Below are 14,764 nucleotides of genomic sequence, written 5' to 3'. Positions count from 1 at the left end.
AGAGTTACACGTAAAAATCTCTAAACCCAGGAATTACGGCTATATTCCAAACAAACACATATCTTTTGAGCAGACGAAAGAGCTGGCATCTTGTACTACACTCAAGCTAGGAAGCACACATGATTACTAGCATACTTTATTTTCTAAAGAACAAAACCAGAGCTTTACCTTAAAGCAGACACAATTAACATGCATGAGATAAAAATGAAATATGGAAATACAGATATGTATAGGTTATGTATATGTGCATTAAATTAACATATGGTGCTGAATGGCATGGTTTTTAAAGACAGGCAATATAGAATCAGGCAGCAATGAAGTGAGATACAGAAACATTGCTGAAATTAAAGGCTTTAAAGTTTTCTGAACACCTTTAATAGCCCCAACATTACTGAAACTGATATTCAGCAGCCTATCCTGCATTTTTATGTAGGATGCAGAGTTTTTCACTTCTGGTTTTGTTTAAAGATATAGCCTAACATAGTGAACATAGAGGACTGATTGTTCTTTAGTTTTGTTCAGGGAGCAGGGATATTCCTCTGGCTCCTTATAGTCAACAGTCCACAGCACAGTTATTATTTACCCAGTGAATAGTATACATCAGTGCTTTCACTTTGCTGACTACCAAACTTTAACCTCCTGGACTCTGATGCCAGTATAGTCAGTTTTGAACTCCATAGAGCTGGAAAAAGCTGTGTTTTCTGCAGGGTTGCTGCTGGCAAACTTGTCCTCACAGTTTCTCTTAGTTCGTCTGAAAGAGAGTTCTCACCATTTTCATGAAAAGGAGAGAATTAATTGCTGCATAACGTAAGTTGTTACAACCTGAATAAATGTTCTGAAATAGGTGATATGTATATGAACATAGCTCGAAGCCCTGAAAGGCTTCAGACAAGACTTCTTGGTAGCCTGAAGAGGCTCCAGGTCACAGGGTTTATCACAGCAAAAGCCTCTCTGCCTTTTGGTGAGGCCTCACCTCATTGTTCAGGGACCAGACCCAGAGACCATCCCTCTCCATGGGTTCTGAGTGTGAGGATGGGTACTTGATGTCTTTTACAGAATCACAGAATCAACGGGGTTGGAAAAGATCTCAGAGATCATTGAGTCCAACCTGTGGCTGAACAGCACCATGTAAACTAGACCATGGCACTCAGTGCTATGGCCAGTCTTTCCTTAAACACCTCCAGGGACAGTGACTCCTCCACCTCCCTGGGCAGTCCATTCCGATGTCTAATCACCCTTTCTGTGAAGAAATTCTTTCCAATGTCCAACCTAAACCTCCCCTGATACAGCTTGTGTCCTGTTGTCCTGTCACTACTTCTCCGGGAGAAGAGGCCGACTCCTGCCTGGCTACAACCCTCTTTTCTTTAGGCTAAATACCCCCAGCTCCCTCAGCCGCTTCTCCTCAGATTTGTGCTCCAGACCCTTCACCAGCTTCAAAGTGTCTCCAGAGCAATGCGTGGAACTACAGACAACAAATCCTCCGGCTAAATAAAAAGAACCCGTAGCTGCCTGCGTCTCCTGAAAACTGCAGTCGCAGTTCAGCCGGGTGGCGTTTTTACAGGACGATTCGGCACACGGCTGGTCTCTCGGGGAACACCCCCCGGCTTGGCTCAGCACCCTGCCGGTAGGCCCTGCCCTCGGCGGGCACCTCCGGCTTCCCCGGGCCGGGGGCGGGCGCGGGGGCGGCCCCTCCCCGCCCGGCCTCCCGCGGCGCGGTGGCTTCCCCGCAGCTCCGGGCCCGGCTCCGCCATGGGCGCCGCGCGCTGCTCCCGGCTCCTGCCGCTCCTGCTGCCGCTCCTGCTGCCGCTCTTGGCGGCGTGGGGGCCCCGTGTCTCGGGCGGGCTCCGCGCCCCGCGGCGGCGCTGGCCGGTGCCCTACAGGTGAGTGACGCGGGCAGGGCCCGCCAGCGCTGCGTTTGTTCTGCTGTTTCTTAGGCTAAAAAGGCCGTGAAATCATCCCCTTTGTAATCACGGGGCGTTGGTCATTTGTACGGTATTTGGTGTGTTTAGGTCGCTAAGTCTCATGCCAGGCCGAAGGCTGCGCTTGCTGCCTCTGCCTCGAGAGGGATTGCTGCCCCGGGAATGACTGCCCGCCCTTTAAACGCCTTTAATTCCCGCAGAAAAGTTGCGATGAGGAAATGGGGGTACGGTTTATTTTATTTTTTAAAAAATTAGGTCTGCGTCATACTTCTGCCCGTGGTGAATGAAATGGTACAAAATCCCGTTCGCTTCTCCAAAGCTGCCTGAGCTCCAGGAGAAGTCCTAGTGGTGTTGGGGACAGCAGGAGAGCGCTGTGGCGTTTTACTGGCGAAAATAGCGACAGCTTTGGCTGTGCTGAGTAAATGAGCCCCTTCAGGAGGAGGGCTACGCTTGCTATGTGTATTTTATGCGGGTTTGCTGTATTAAAGGGAGGTTTTGACTGCTGTCTAATGCACATCTGAAATTTTGAAAGCCTGTTGCGTAATTCCTAGCTCTTAAGTTTGCATCAGGTGATGCCTGAAGGAGCTGATCTTGCAGTCACGAGTTGTTCAGATTTTCAAGTAAGTTCACGAGTTGCAAGGCTGGGTCTTGGGATGGTCAAAATTGGAGTACAAGCCTGTTGATGTGAAGTGCTCAGAAATGTGGGATTTTAATGCTTCTTTAATATACTCATTAACTTCTTGTCACATGCAAGGTGCAGTAAGGGGAAGTTGAAAATGTAGGGTGCAGTCTAGAAACAGGACTTAAATGTGTGGTTGGCATAAGTCTTTGTTTTCCTTGTGTTCTTTTTTCAGCCATACTCTTTAGGATTTTTTTTTCTTGCCCCCCCCTCTCTCCCCCGGACAAAACAAAGGCAGACATGCTGAAGTTCCCAGCAAGCTTGGAGAAGAAGTCCAAAGGGAAAAGCAGCACTGTCTCAGTGCTGCTGACCTTCTTATGGTTCAGGAAGTCCTGTGTCCTTGAGTCATCTCATGGCTGGGGTATTTATGCTATTTGGTAGCCCTAGGCAACTGAGTATGTTAGACTCTCAGGCAAACTTTACAAGATCTGGACAAGCTGTGTATGCCTTGTTTTAAGTGAAATACAGTGAGCGACTCTGAAGGAAATTGGAAAAGGAAGACTTGTGCGAAAGGTTCTTTGATGTTTGTATAGAGTATCATAAGTAAGCAGATTCAGTCTTTGGTTTTTGAGGTTTAATAGGAATAAAATGGAAACAGTGATCCTAGCTAGGTTCTTAGACCTCTTTATCTAAATTAGCATAGAGCAATGAATTTTTTTTCTGATATTGGCAATATTCTAGAGTAAAAATAACTTCATCTGAGGACCTTTTACAATAGAAGAGGAAGAACAAACTGGCCAATCCCTGTATAGACAAACTGTTAGAAGAATGTTTTTGAAACAGATTTCAAACTATCCTTTATCCAGCATCTGTGTCTGTCTGATTTTGTGAGTATGTCACGCTTTGTAATGGTTTGAGATAGTCCCAAAATCCAATTCCCTAGCTCCATCCCCCCCCTCCCACATCTCAACCTAATGTGAGAGAGGTTTTTCCAGACAAAACACACCAGACTCCAAAGTGGGGGAAAGGGAAATATATTACAATGACTGTACAAATAAATACCATATCACATTATACACATGATCATAACTATCTCTACCATGACATATAGTATTTACAATGGATCAGATCTCTTCTCCCCTCCAAATAAAAGTCCAGGAGGGAAAGAAGGACAGATCCCTTCCAGTCTCTGAACAGCAGCATCTTCTGAGGCAGCAGGTTTCTTCTCATGCATGCAGCAGCTGATAGCTGGCTTTCTGCCAGCGTCCACGAGGGAGGTATTCAAGCTCCCCCGGCCCCATCGCCTCACAACCGAGGGGTCTTCCGTGGGCTTCGTGACCCCAGACAAGGTCGTTTCACCACGTCATATCACGAAGACACAGGGGGGTCTTCGTGACGGTCTGGTATCTCTTGCAGGGCCTCTGTGCCCTGTCTCTCAGGCTGCCACCGTGGCAGCAGTGCGAGGGGGGGAGAAGCCAAGGTCAACTCCCCCTGCATTCCTCTCGGAGCTCTCTAGCTCCTTTCTACAGTGCATGTCGCACTTCAAGGCTCTTTCAAGTAAGAGTCCATCATCTTCCTCCTTCCAGGAGGTCTCAAAGGAGTTTTGGGGATCTGGTATCAGTCTTACCCCCAAGAACTCTGTAGCTCTCAGCTGCTGGCTCTTCTTTCCTCGACTCTCCTTCCAGGAGTCTCCTCTGGTGCTGCATGTTGCTTCTGCTGCTTCTTCAGTTCAGGTTCTTATCTCTGGCTCTCTGCCACTGTTTCTCTGGTCAGCGTCGGCTGCTGCTCTGTGCCCATGGAGAAAACATCTCCCGGCATACTACAGGCACCTAGCCCAGCTTTATGCTGTTCCAGGTCCCTGCAGCCCCCAGCCAGGGGCTGGGAGGGGGCCAGAGGCCCCAAGGGGCTCAGAGCCCCTACCTCGTGGCTCTACAACATGGCCACCTCTCCTACAACAACCAAAACTACAACTCTTCTTTTCCGGTCTGGTTGTGGTATGTTTACATTTCTGCAGGAGCGCCCATTGGGCAGAACTTCAAAACTTCCAGGGGTTTCCACCCCTTGGGGTCTACCACTTCTCTTAGCCTCTGGGGAAAACAAGGTTCAAACCACTACAGTATCATTTGCACTCCTTCATTAATCAGTACTGTGAACAACATGACTTGCATTCTTGAGCCTTAAATCTGAGGTCCTGTTTCTGCAGGTGTGTGCCTCAGCAGCCTTTCAGACTTGTGTACTCCAACTGTTGCAGTGCCTGGATCGCAGAATCAGTCTTTGGGGGTGGCTGGGCACTTAAGCTCTCCCACTTGGGCCCTTAGGAAGGCATGAGAATTCCTCCAGCTGCGAAGCTGTGTTTATCATTCTGTGTGCTTCTCCTTTTCAATGCAGGCGCTTTGATTACCGTCCAAAAACTGATCCTTACTGCCAAGCTCGTTACACCTTCTGTCCCACTGGCTCTGCCATTCCAGTTATGAAAGAAGAGGATGTCATTGAAGTGTATCGATTACAGGCTCCAGTATGGGAATTCAAATATGGAGACCTACTAGGACACTTGGTAAGGTGATATTTGTAACAAAGTTATAATGGCAAATTCAGCTGAATTCAACAGCAGTTGTCAAGAATGGGAGCTGTAAGGTTGGGATATGCTTGTATAGAAGAGTGTTAGAGCACACAACCTAGGCTAGCTGTAGGAAGGATACTCAAAGAGCACTAAGTTTCAAATAAAACTTACAGAATTTAGTTCAGCTAAAGAAAAGAGCACAAACAGCACTGTTGGTGAGTTTGAATGTGTTCCCCCATATAGCTGCATATTGAGAGTGTTTTGTATACACACACCTTTATGTTTTGGGTATCTTTTCTTCTGTGCTAGCATTGAATCAAGAAAATACTTTTATTTATCTTCTTATATATCTTTATCATCTTATATATCAGATGAAGTAGTTCCTTAGTGCATTAACTTTTTATTGTTAAAAACTTGTATTTGCTTGAACGTTGATACCTTTCAGGAGAGGACAGCTACCTGGTCAGAATGGTAGATCATGAGGAGCTGGTTGCTTTTACAGTTCTTTCTTGAATGTAACGACCAGTATGGAATTGAAGTCTCCATTCATGGAGTCATGCAAATATGAAAGAATCTCAACTTTAGTAATACTTATAGCTATAGCAGTAGCAAATTTAAACTTCAAAGAATGATTCCTAATGAATAAAGAAATTTCAGTGAACATAATATAGCAGCATCAAAACCAAGCACACTGAGTCAAAAATGGAAATAGATTCAAATATTGTTGCTTCAGTTGTTAATTAAGGTTGAATGTATGTTTTTACTATACAACTTTTAAAAGAAATATTTACCTCATTCCTTTTATGGCTTTCATTACCAAGATCTGTTTTTGGTAACTTGGTTCTGCTCTTTATTACTCTGATGCCCCTATGAGGTTTGTACCAGGGTGAATTTATGCTGATGCTTTTGGTCTGTGTTTGGCCCAGACAACTGTAAAAGTTTTGTTCTTTCCCTGCCAAGTTTTGAGAAAACAAGTACTGATAAACAGGTACCTCGTCCTTGGAGAGGGAGCTTCTTGTCTAAACTGTTTTAATTGGTGTTCTATGACTGGCTAATTGTCCTCTAAGGTCGCTTGAAGGAGAAAGTGAAGACTATAATGATGAAGTAGCGCCCCCAGACTCATTTGGAAAAGACCCCCGAGTGCAGTACGCAGGCACAGGGAAAGCCACGCGAAGAGATGCACTTACATAACTAAGGGGTGGGACAAAGAGCCTCTGGCTGGGCAGTGATGACCACTCCTGCCTAGGTTGAGGTCACTCAGTTAATTGTATAAAAGCAGATAGTGCTTTCTTGGAGGGGAGCTGGCTTCACACCAAGGACAACGTTGCCTTTTGGCGGGGACGCCTGCCAGTTCGTGAACTTACTGACTCTCCAAGGATGCAGCTTCTGCTATGGGTAATTACAGGCATGCTAGGTCGGTAAGATAACTTTATGGGCAACAGCTGGGTAACTGGGGAGGTCATGCTGGGGGCTTACTTCTCTCCTCCTTCCTCCCTTTTGGGTTTGTTTGTTTTGTTGGCCACCTCTTGGTAATAAATATCTGTTTTGTTGAGCTTTCAACAGTGTCGTGGTTTTCAAGATTCAGTATGGTCCGAACCCTCCCTAATACAGAGGTTAAGGATTCAAAAGTCAGCTTGAGTTTTGATGATGAGCTCCCACTGAGAATCTGCCTCTAAGTAACAGAATTTATGATGGATGGGTAGATAAGCTCTGAGACAGCATGATAAAAGTATGAGTGTGATTCAGTCTAGTGTGTTGTGCATCAGTGTGACTGAATCCAATGTTACAGAAACTCCTTCCCCTCCTCTCACCCTGTTACAGAACAGCTCCCAACATCTTATCTTCTGTACAGACCAAGCTGGAGTTGTTATAATGTTAAAGTTTTGGTTTTTAATTGTTTGTTTTTTATCTTTTCACAGAAAATTATGCATGATGCTGTGGGTTTCAGGAGCTCTCTAACGGGCAAAAACTACACAATGGAGTGGTATGAGCTCTTCCAACTTGGGAACTGCACGTTTCCACATCTGCGGCCTGGCATAGATGCACCGTTCTGGTGTAACCAGGGAGCTGCCTGCTTTTATGAAGGAATAGATGATGCACACTGGAAGGAAAATGGAACTTTAGTTCTTGTGACTACAATATCAGGTAGGTTTTAGATGCTTTGGATAATGTTAATACAAAATACAGAGTCAGCCTTGTCTTTATGTAAAGCAGTATCCTTTAATTTATGTTCTGTAGGTTATTTGCAGTGTTAGTCACTGATGCTAATTTCAAACACTCTCTTTAATGCAGAAAGTGGCATGAGGCTGCTGCCTTTTGAACAACACACTGAAGAGTTGTTAAATGAGAGTCATGTGGTGTTGCTGTACCAAAACACTTGAGTCTCTTGAGTGTAAAAATAGCAAAACAGCTTATACAGAGCCATTATGGACTCTTCACATGGCTTCACCAAAACAAAAGCTTGTACTGTGAAGTGGCAGATGACTGCTGAGATAGAAAAACTTGAAAATATGTTCATTACTGAGCAAACAAATAAGGCATATTTAGAAACAATCTCAAAGATAAAAAAAATATTAGTCTCTATTTCCATCTCCCCATTATCCGTCATAAAAACTGTGCAAATGTCCCCAGTAACAGGTCTCTGTCATACATTGTAGAACAAACCTACGACTTACACCTGTAAATACACGGATGATCACCAGAATAGCTTCCTGGTACATACTGAACATTGCAGTCCTAAAATGAAATGGTCATTTAAATAAATCTAATTGATTGGTCTACTAATAGAATGAATGTCTTAGAAAAAAAGTTCATTGAGGACTTGGAGAGTTGCATTTTTTGTGACTAAAACCACTTACTCTCTGAAGTTAATGTAGTGTACAAGGCACAGTGGAGAGTCAGCTTACAGGTAGTGTGATGTGGTGCTTTATGTGTGCCCACTTCCCCTTTTAGCAACTTTGCTGGCCTCAGTCTCTAGGTAATCTGTCCAGTCTGTTAAGAAATTCTAGGCAGTTCTTTCAGCAGTGAAGTAAAGCAGAGCTGCTTTCCTGTGAGTTTGTGGTTCATGACTGAAGTCTTTGATGCCTGATGCAATTGGATTCTTTTTTATGAATACCAAGTTAAATATTTTCATATGGTTCTAGAACTTTTAATGCTTCCTGCCTGAGTGGATTATTTGATGCACAAGAAAGGTGAGGTTATGCTGGTTCCTTGTGGAGGCACTGTTACTTCCTTGTTTCTCTCACTTCCCATTTCCAAGAAACTTTTAGGGAAGTAGTATATCAGAGGGCTTTGAATTGTCTAGATTTGACTAGGAATCTGAATGTTACTGTGGAAGAGGGTGAGGGGATGCAAGCACAGAGGAACAGCATCATAAGCTGAACTTGCTTCCTTCAGAGAGCAAGCAAAAAGCATCCCATCTCATGGGATAGAGCTTTAATGTATGAAATGGCTGGATCCTCTTAGACTTTGTGAGATTCTATAGAGCTGTTGGTCATCATTGTCAGACACCACAGTGAAGCCATCTCATTTCCTTTTAAAGCCCATCAGAAAGGTTAATGTTACGTAGGAGTATGTTTCTTCTGTGGAAATAGGACAGGAATATCCAAAGTCTGATTTTTGATTGTCTAGGTATCTTCCAACATACTGTCAATGCAGCCATGCATTAACCTGTAACACTTCTGGTTAATTTGCGATGTTAAGGCCAGAAATTCATATTATGTCCATCTCGGTCTTGTTAGGAGAGACTAATCCTTTTCAATAACATGCCTTACAGAATATGCAGTAGGAAGCTAATGGGGTAGGAATTAGAGAAGATAAGGGGAAACTTCAAACCCATCTACAGTGTATAAGTACCATTCTTGATACAGATTTAATGACTTGCTGTTCTATTAAACCAAGTCACAGGCAATTAAAAAATAAAGTACCTAATCCTTCCCCTAAGCAGAGTGATTGTTACGTTTACCATGAAGTCCGAAAGCTCTCAAGTGGGGAGTGAAGAGCAGTTATAATGGGGTAACCTGGGAGACGAATGTCCAGAGCTTTAGTTACTCAGAGGTAGTAGCTAGCAGCGAGACAAGCTGAGTTAGGGATGTCTTCATCATTCCAGTTGTGAAATCACCATCACCTAAATACTCCAAACCCATATTCTAAATAAAAAAATAATCTTCAAGGTCTTTAAGTTTACTGGTCTTCACATCCCACTCATCATTTGGCTCAATTCAGCTTTGCTGGCTGAGGAGCTGCTAAAACAGCAGGGTGTTTCAGTCTAAGGTTTCTTTGTGAAGAGACATGAAAATTTCTGCCCTGAATTGCTGAATTTGTTTAAAACTTGAAGTGCAGAAATACCTGTTGCTCTGGTGAGTGCTTTGTCAGCATGTCTTGTATATTTTACTACCTGCCCTGTTTGTCTGCACGGATAAAGGAAAATGAGAAGCGTCATGGTTCTCTGATATTTGGATGTTTTGCCACAGTAGGAAGAAAAGGGTCAGAAGAAGGAATTAGTTTTAAATAACTTTCATGTAAATGTGGTTTATTCAGTGGGGTATCACTTCTCTCTCCAACCCAAGCCTTGTGCCCATGTATGGTTAGGTAATGTTGTAGGTAAACTTTTGCAGGGGAGGGAGGTGAACCTTGAAATAGATGGAAAGTATTCTGAGTCATGTGTTTGTTACCTTGTCTCTGTAATACTTATTTTCATCTCTTACAGGAACCATGTTTAATGAAATGGCACAATGGGTAAAATATGACAATGAGACTGGTATTTACTACGAGACCTGGACAGTTCAAGCAAGTCCTGACAAACAATCAACAGTATGGTTTGACTCTTATGAGTGCTCGAAGTTTATACTGAGAACCTACCAAAAGCTGGCTGACTTAGGAGCTGTATTTAAGAAGATACAAACAAACTATACAAGCATAATTTTATTCAGTGGAGAACCTATTTATTTGGGAAATGAAACATCTATTTTTGGACCACTAGGAAACAAGACATTGGCAGCAGCTATAAGAGACTTTTACAGTCCATTTAAACCTCATCAGTCAGTCAGAGAGTTTTTTGTAGATCTTGTAAGAATAATTGATCGTGTCATCTTGAATCATCAGTTTTACCTCTTCTACAACTTGGAATACTGGTTTTTACCTATGAAGTTTCCTTATCTCAAAATAATTTATGAAGAGGTCCCTTTACCTGTTGGAAGCAAAGAGTCCTTCGGTGTATAGCTGCTTACTGAAGAACCAAACTTGCCATTATGTCAAATTTGGAGCATTACCGTGATGGTGCTAAAGGGTCATACGTTTCAGTGCTAACTGTAAAAGTTGTGTTGGGAAGGCTTTGCCAGACACCATGAAAGAGTGTGCATTTTTTTGTTATTACCTGTATAGCACACGAATGCTTCAGCATCTATGACTTAGCTTCTGTGTAATCATGGCCACGTGCTGAGGCTCCTTTGGCTGAGCTTGGCAGTGCCAGAGGGGGAGTGGGGAGGCAGCAGCCTGCTCTGGTCTCCACATGCATGGCCACGCCGTAGCAGGTAGCACCTGACCACCTACAGAGGTGGGACACAGCATTACAAGGACTAAATTGGCTTATTTATGTCTTGGAGCTAAAAAACCTGAGTGTCTTCATGTGTTCAGTTCCTTCAACATGTGCCTTAGATTGGTAGTTCTGTAGTTCTTTGGTTTGTAAACTGGGACCCATAAACTGTTCTCCAGTGTTCAGTGGCGGTGGGGGAAGGGGCAGTGAATCTACTAGAAGATGGTATGGGTGGTATCTTTTAACCACTTTGCTTCATTCACCTATACTGTAAACACAATACAGGTGGCTCTTCTTTAGCTTTGTGTGTTCTGTAGCACAGAGGAAAACCAAAGTGCCTCTTTTGATGCCAACTTTGATGCATAACTGCAGTGTTCTAGCAGTTTCCTGCCTTAAAGTCTACTTGAGGCTTCAGTTAGGTCAGTGTCATAGAACTCATGGGTATGTTCCTTTCAAATTTCTTTAAAAAGCATAGAACCCTTAATATGAAAGAAGCAATGACAGCTTGTAGGGTGTTAACATTGGAGTTAAAAATCTGTGCTTGTCCCAGAATTGCCCATAAAAGGACACTGCAGCTCTTGCTGGCACTGATGCTTGCAGTAGTGGTGCTGTGCCTGCTGCACGATCCTTGAGTCCTGTTCCAGGGTCAGCCTAGAGCAGCTTAGCAACTAGTTAGTTCCCTTTAAACTCAAGTGACCAAAGCCAAGGAAACACTGGCTTTCTGGAAACCACTGAGGTGCCTGCACACAAAAAATACACCTGCAGCAATGTAATCATCTCCAAGTGTAGGCAGCTTACTTGTATTTTTTTTTTAAACTAGCTGCAGAATGAATAGCCCTCCTACAGAGGTTATTGCTGTCTCATGGCCAAGCAGGAACACAGAAACCCAACTCTGCAGTTTCATTTGGCTTGAGCCAAGCTAATAGCCTGCTGCAGCCAAAGAGGGGTGTACACAGTGATTTGATTCAAATCATAAGAATGGCAGAAAATTAACCTTGTATTTAGAAAGTCACTAAAACTGATCAGTTGAATTACATCATAGTGTAAGGGGATGATCATGAGAGCTCATGTGAGAGTAATGAGAGGATGAGAGCAGCTCTGTTCATGGAAAAGCTGCTAATTATTTCCACTGGTAGGTGAAACTTCATCTTCTGCCTCAGATTGAAAGACTGTACTGTTTTTGGCTAAAGTCACAAGCCCTCATGGCTGAACTGAGCTTTGGATTCTTTAGGTTACTGTCACGGTTTCACCCCAGCCAGCAACCAAGCACCACACAGCACCACCAGGAAGGTAATCCAAGAGGCACTAGGAAAGTTAAAAAGGGTGCAGCAAGCCTGTCTACAGAAGTTAGATTCTTGTTGATGACTCATTTTTATGACTTTGAGACCCTCAATGTTGTTGAACGTACATTTGTCTTCCCTGGGAAAAGCCTCAACCTCAAAAACCAGTGTCTGAAGCTGTGAGGGGGAAATTGAATCACAGAACCAAGCCAGTAAAAGTCCTGAAAGCTTCTTCTCTAGTATTTGCTAAAAAGCTGGAGAACTTTGGGAGGCTGAAGTAGATGCTATGGCAGGGTACGTCATGCTCCCTCATAGCAGCCTGACAGTGCTGTTCATTCACTGAACAGTACTTCTGTGTCTCTACTCAGGACCTAAGGAGCCTACACACCAAAGTAATTCTTTTCCCCTAATAGCTGGAGTATTTTGTGATGCATACAAGAGCCTTACAGAACTGGAAACACTGAATTCTGAAATACACAGCTAATGGTAGCTGAATCATCCAGCTAACACTCAAAAAGATGGGTTTTTGTGAACCAGTAATAGAGAGCTTAGACAACTTAACAGAGCTGACTGGTTGCAGAGGTAAAAACCTCATTCTTAAGGAACTTGATAAAAAATAGTTTGTGTGAAAGATGTAATAATTTTTCATGTCTGTGGTCAAACGTAACTTCATTGTTCTGTCAGTACAAGTGTATAATATCCTGAGCTTTTTGTACTTCAGTATCAGCCCTTCTCACTTTTTCTATTTCATCTGTACAAACTGCCTAATTTAGCATGTTTTACTCCTGCCCTACTACTCTGGTAGTAGGTAGTAGTGGTACTAGGAGTTGATTCAAGAGAAAGTTACATCCTAGCATGTATTAGTTGCAAGTTAGAGGACAGTAAATTTCTGGCAACAAAGATGAAGACAACAGGACAGTTAGTTGTCAAGGATACTGCATCCCTTGGTGGTAGAAGCAGCAAGAAGCAGCTGTTTGAGGCGAAATCTGGGTCCATTCAGCAATAGATCACACTGTCAATCACTTGGGGATTCTTCCACACAGCCATGTGTGTATTCCAAGTCTGTTTCACACTTTGAATTCTACCCTCAGTTTAAAGGTAGTGTAGGAGTTGCCCTTTATTTAACATACCTGAGTTCCTTCTGAGGTCAGTATTTATTCCTGCTGGGCACACAGTTGGAGAGTGAGCGAGCCTCTCAACTGGGGAGGGTTTGTGAAAGTTAATTGTTCAGACTGAATGCACAGCTGAGTGGGAATAAACTCCACCAGCACAAACTGCAGTCCTGGAAGAGGTGCAGTTGTTGAACAATTAATTGCACTGGAATTAGCTGAAGTTGTTGAGTGCAGTGTTCTTTTGTAGGCAGAATCCAGAATCCTTGAGTTAGGCCTTCAGAATTAGATCCAGAATAACACAGAGCTGATGAATAGCCTACTTCTGCAAAGTTTAGACAAGCCTAGAATAGGCTTGTCTAAAGTGACACTTAAGTGACACTTTTGTCACTTAAAAAGCAAGTGTTAGATGTCACAAACGGCTTCTGTGCACCTGATGATCTGTTATTGTTTGTCACTGAAAACCACCTATTGACCTCAAGCATCTGAGATGGACAGCCTCCTCCTGAAAGTCACACAGAGGAGCAGAAACAGTAGGATCACACCTGGCATCTCACTCACAGCCAGGTGGTACTCACAGCACTTGCCCAACAGTAGGAACCAGGGGACTGTCCTTACTGCCAGGCTCAAGGATAAGCACCTACTTTCTCCAGTGGCTGTGTTGTCGAGTCTTTACTCACGCTTTGAATACAGGACTTGATCATCACTTTAGACTGTGTTTGTTTCTGCTCCCTGCTGTTATGCAAGCTGCAGTTAAGGGTACAAATACGCAGTAATTCTGCAATACAACAATTTCCAGGTCTGCACACTGGTCTTGTGCAAAACTGCTTAATTGTTACACCACTGAGCTGTGGGGCTGTAACCCACACTTCATTCCAGGAGAGTTCCCAAGTGAGGCAGATCCTGGCTGGTCATACCTCAAGGTCTGAGTGTGCAGGCTGTGCAATGAAAATTGCTGGTACAAATGGTTTCTGCTTTCCCCCTCACAAACCCATTCACAGATGTTCTGGATTAGGAGAGCTGCTGCCTTCAGTATCGTAACTTGTAGGCACTTGTGTTCAGAGGTAAGATTTGTCACTGCACGCATTAACAACTCCTACCCAAGACTGAACAACCAGGCCAACACTGGATTGGATTCTTCTGAAAACAAGAAATAAAAGGTGAAGTCAGGGAAAAATGATGCAGCTGTGACACCCCTGTTCATGTTTCTAGTGAATTTCATGAGTCTGTGGTAGTCATTACTACTTATGCCATGATTTTTATGTATTCACTATTCATTTGTACCAATGTGTAGAAGACAAAATGTAAAAAATTTGCTAAAAAAGAGCATCATAGCAACTCTCTTGCCTAAGTATTACAGCTGAACTGTTTGAGCTAAGGATGCTGTAATTGGTTTGGTGTATAAAAATTGTTGACCTTCAGCAGAAGAGACAACTGCTTTCAAGTTATTTTCTTATCCTTGAACATATTGATAACTGTGTTGCATCCAGGACGGACTTTTTGAAGTCTGTGCAACAAAACAGAGGCTTTTCAGAACAAGTCAGTTACCTTACCGGTGAAGGAGTTCTGTTACAACCAAACACGTGTCAGGGTCTGACCATAGGTCTCTCTGTGAGCAGCAGAATGCTGAATTCTCGAAATTGTATGTGGTATTTAGGTTGTACCTTTCCTTTCAGTTATTCCTGCTACCATCATGTTGGCAACTTACCTTGCGAGTATCGGGACCTCTGTAGTCAAGGTCCAA

At 43.4% G+C, this 14,764-nt stretch overlaps 1 protein-coding gene across 1 annotated transcript; it reads left to right on the top strand.

Moving 5' to 3' along the window:
• Positions 1-1,663: 1,663 nt before the first annotated feature.
• On the top strand, positions 1,664-14,451 carry CLN5 (CLN5 intracellular trafficking protein). Its single transcript, XM_027744294.2, has 4 exons — positions 1,664-1,880; positions 4,927-5,092; positions 7,018-7,243; positions 9,807-14,451. Exons 1-4 carry the CDS (start codon positions 1,750-1,752, stop codon positions 10,316-10,318), a joined length of 1,035 nt encoding a protein of 344 aa, XP_027600095.1. The 5' UTR covers positions 1,664-1,749; the 3' UTR covers positions 10,319-14,451.
• Positions 14,452-14,764: the final 313 nt, after the last annotated feature.

The sequence above is a fragment of the Pipra filicauda genome, unplaced genomic scaffold (assembly GCF_003945595.2).
Source record: "Pipra filicauda isolate LSUMZ 115617 unplaced genomic scaffold, ASM394559v2 scaffold476_size470866_pilon, whole genome shotgun sequence".
In the NCBI taxonomy this organism is placed as follows: Eukaryota; Metazoa; Chordata; class Aves; order Passeriformes; family Pipridae; genus Pipra; species Pipra filicauda.
Note: the sequence above shows the minus strand (reverse complement) of the source record. Positions and strands in the feature narration are given on the sequence as shown.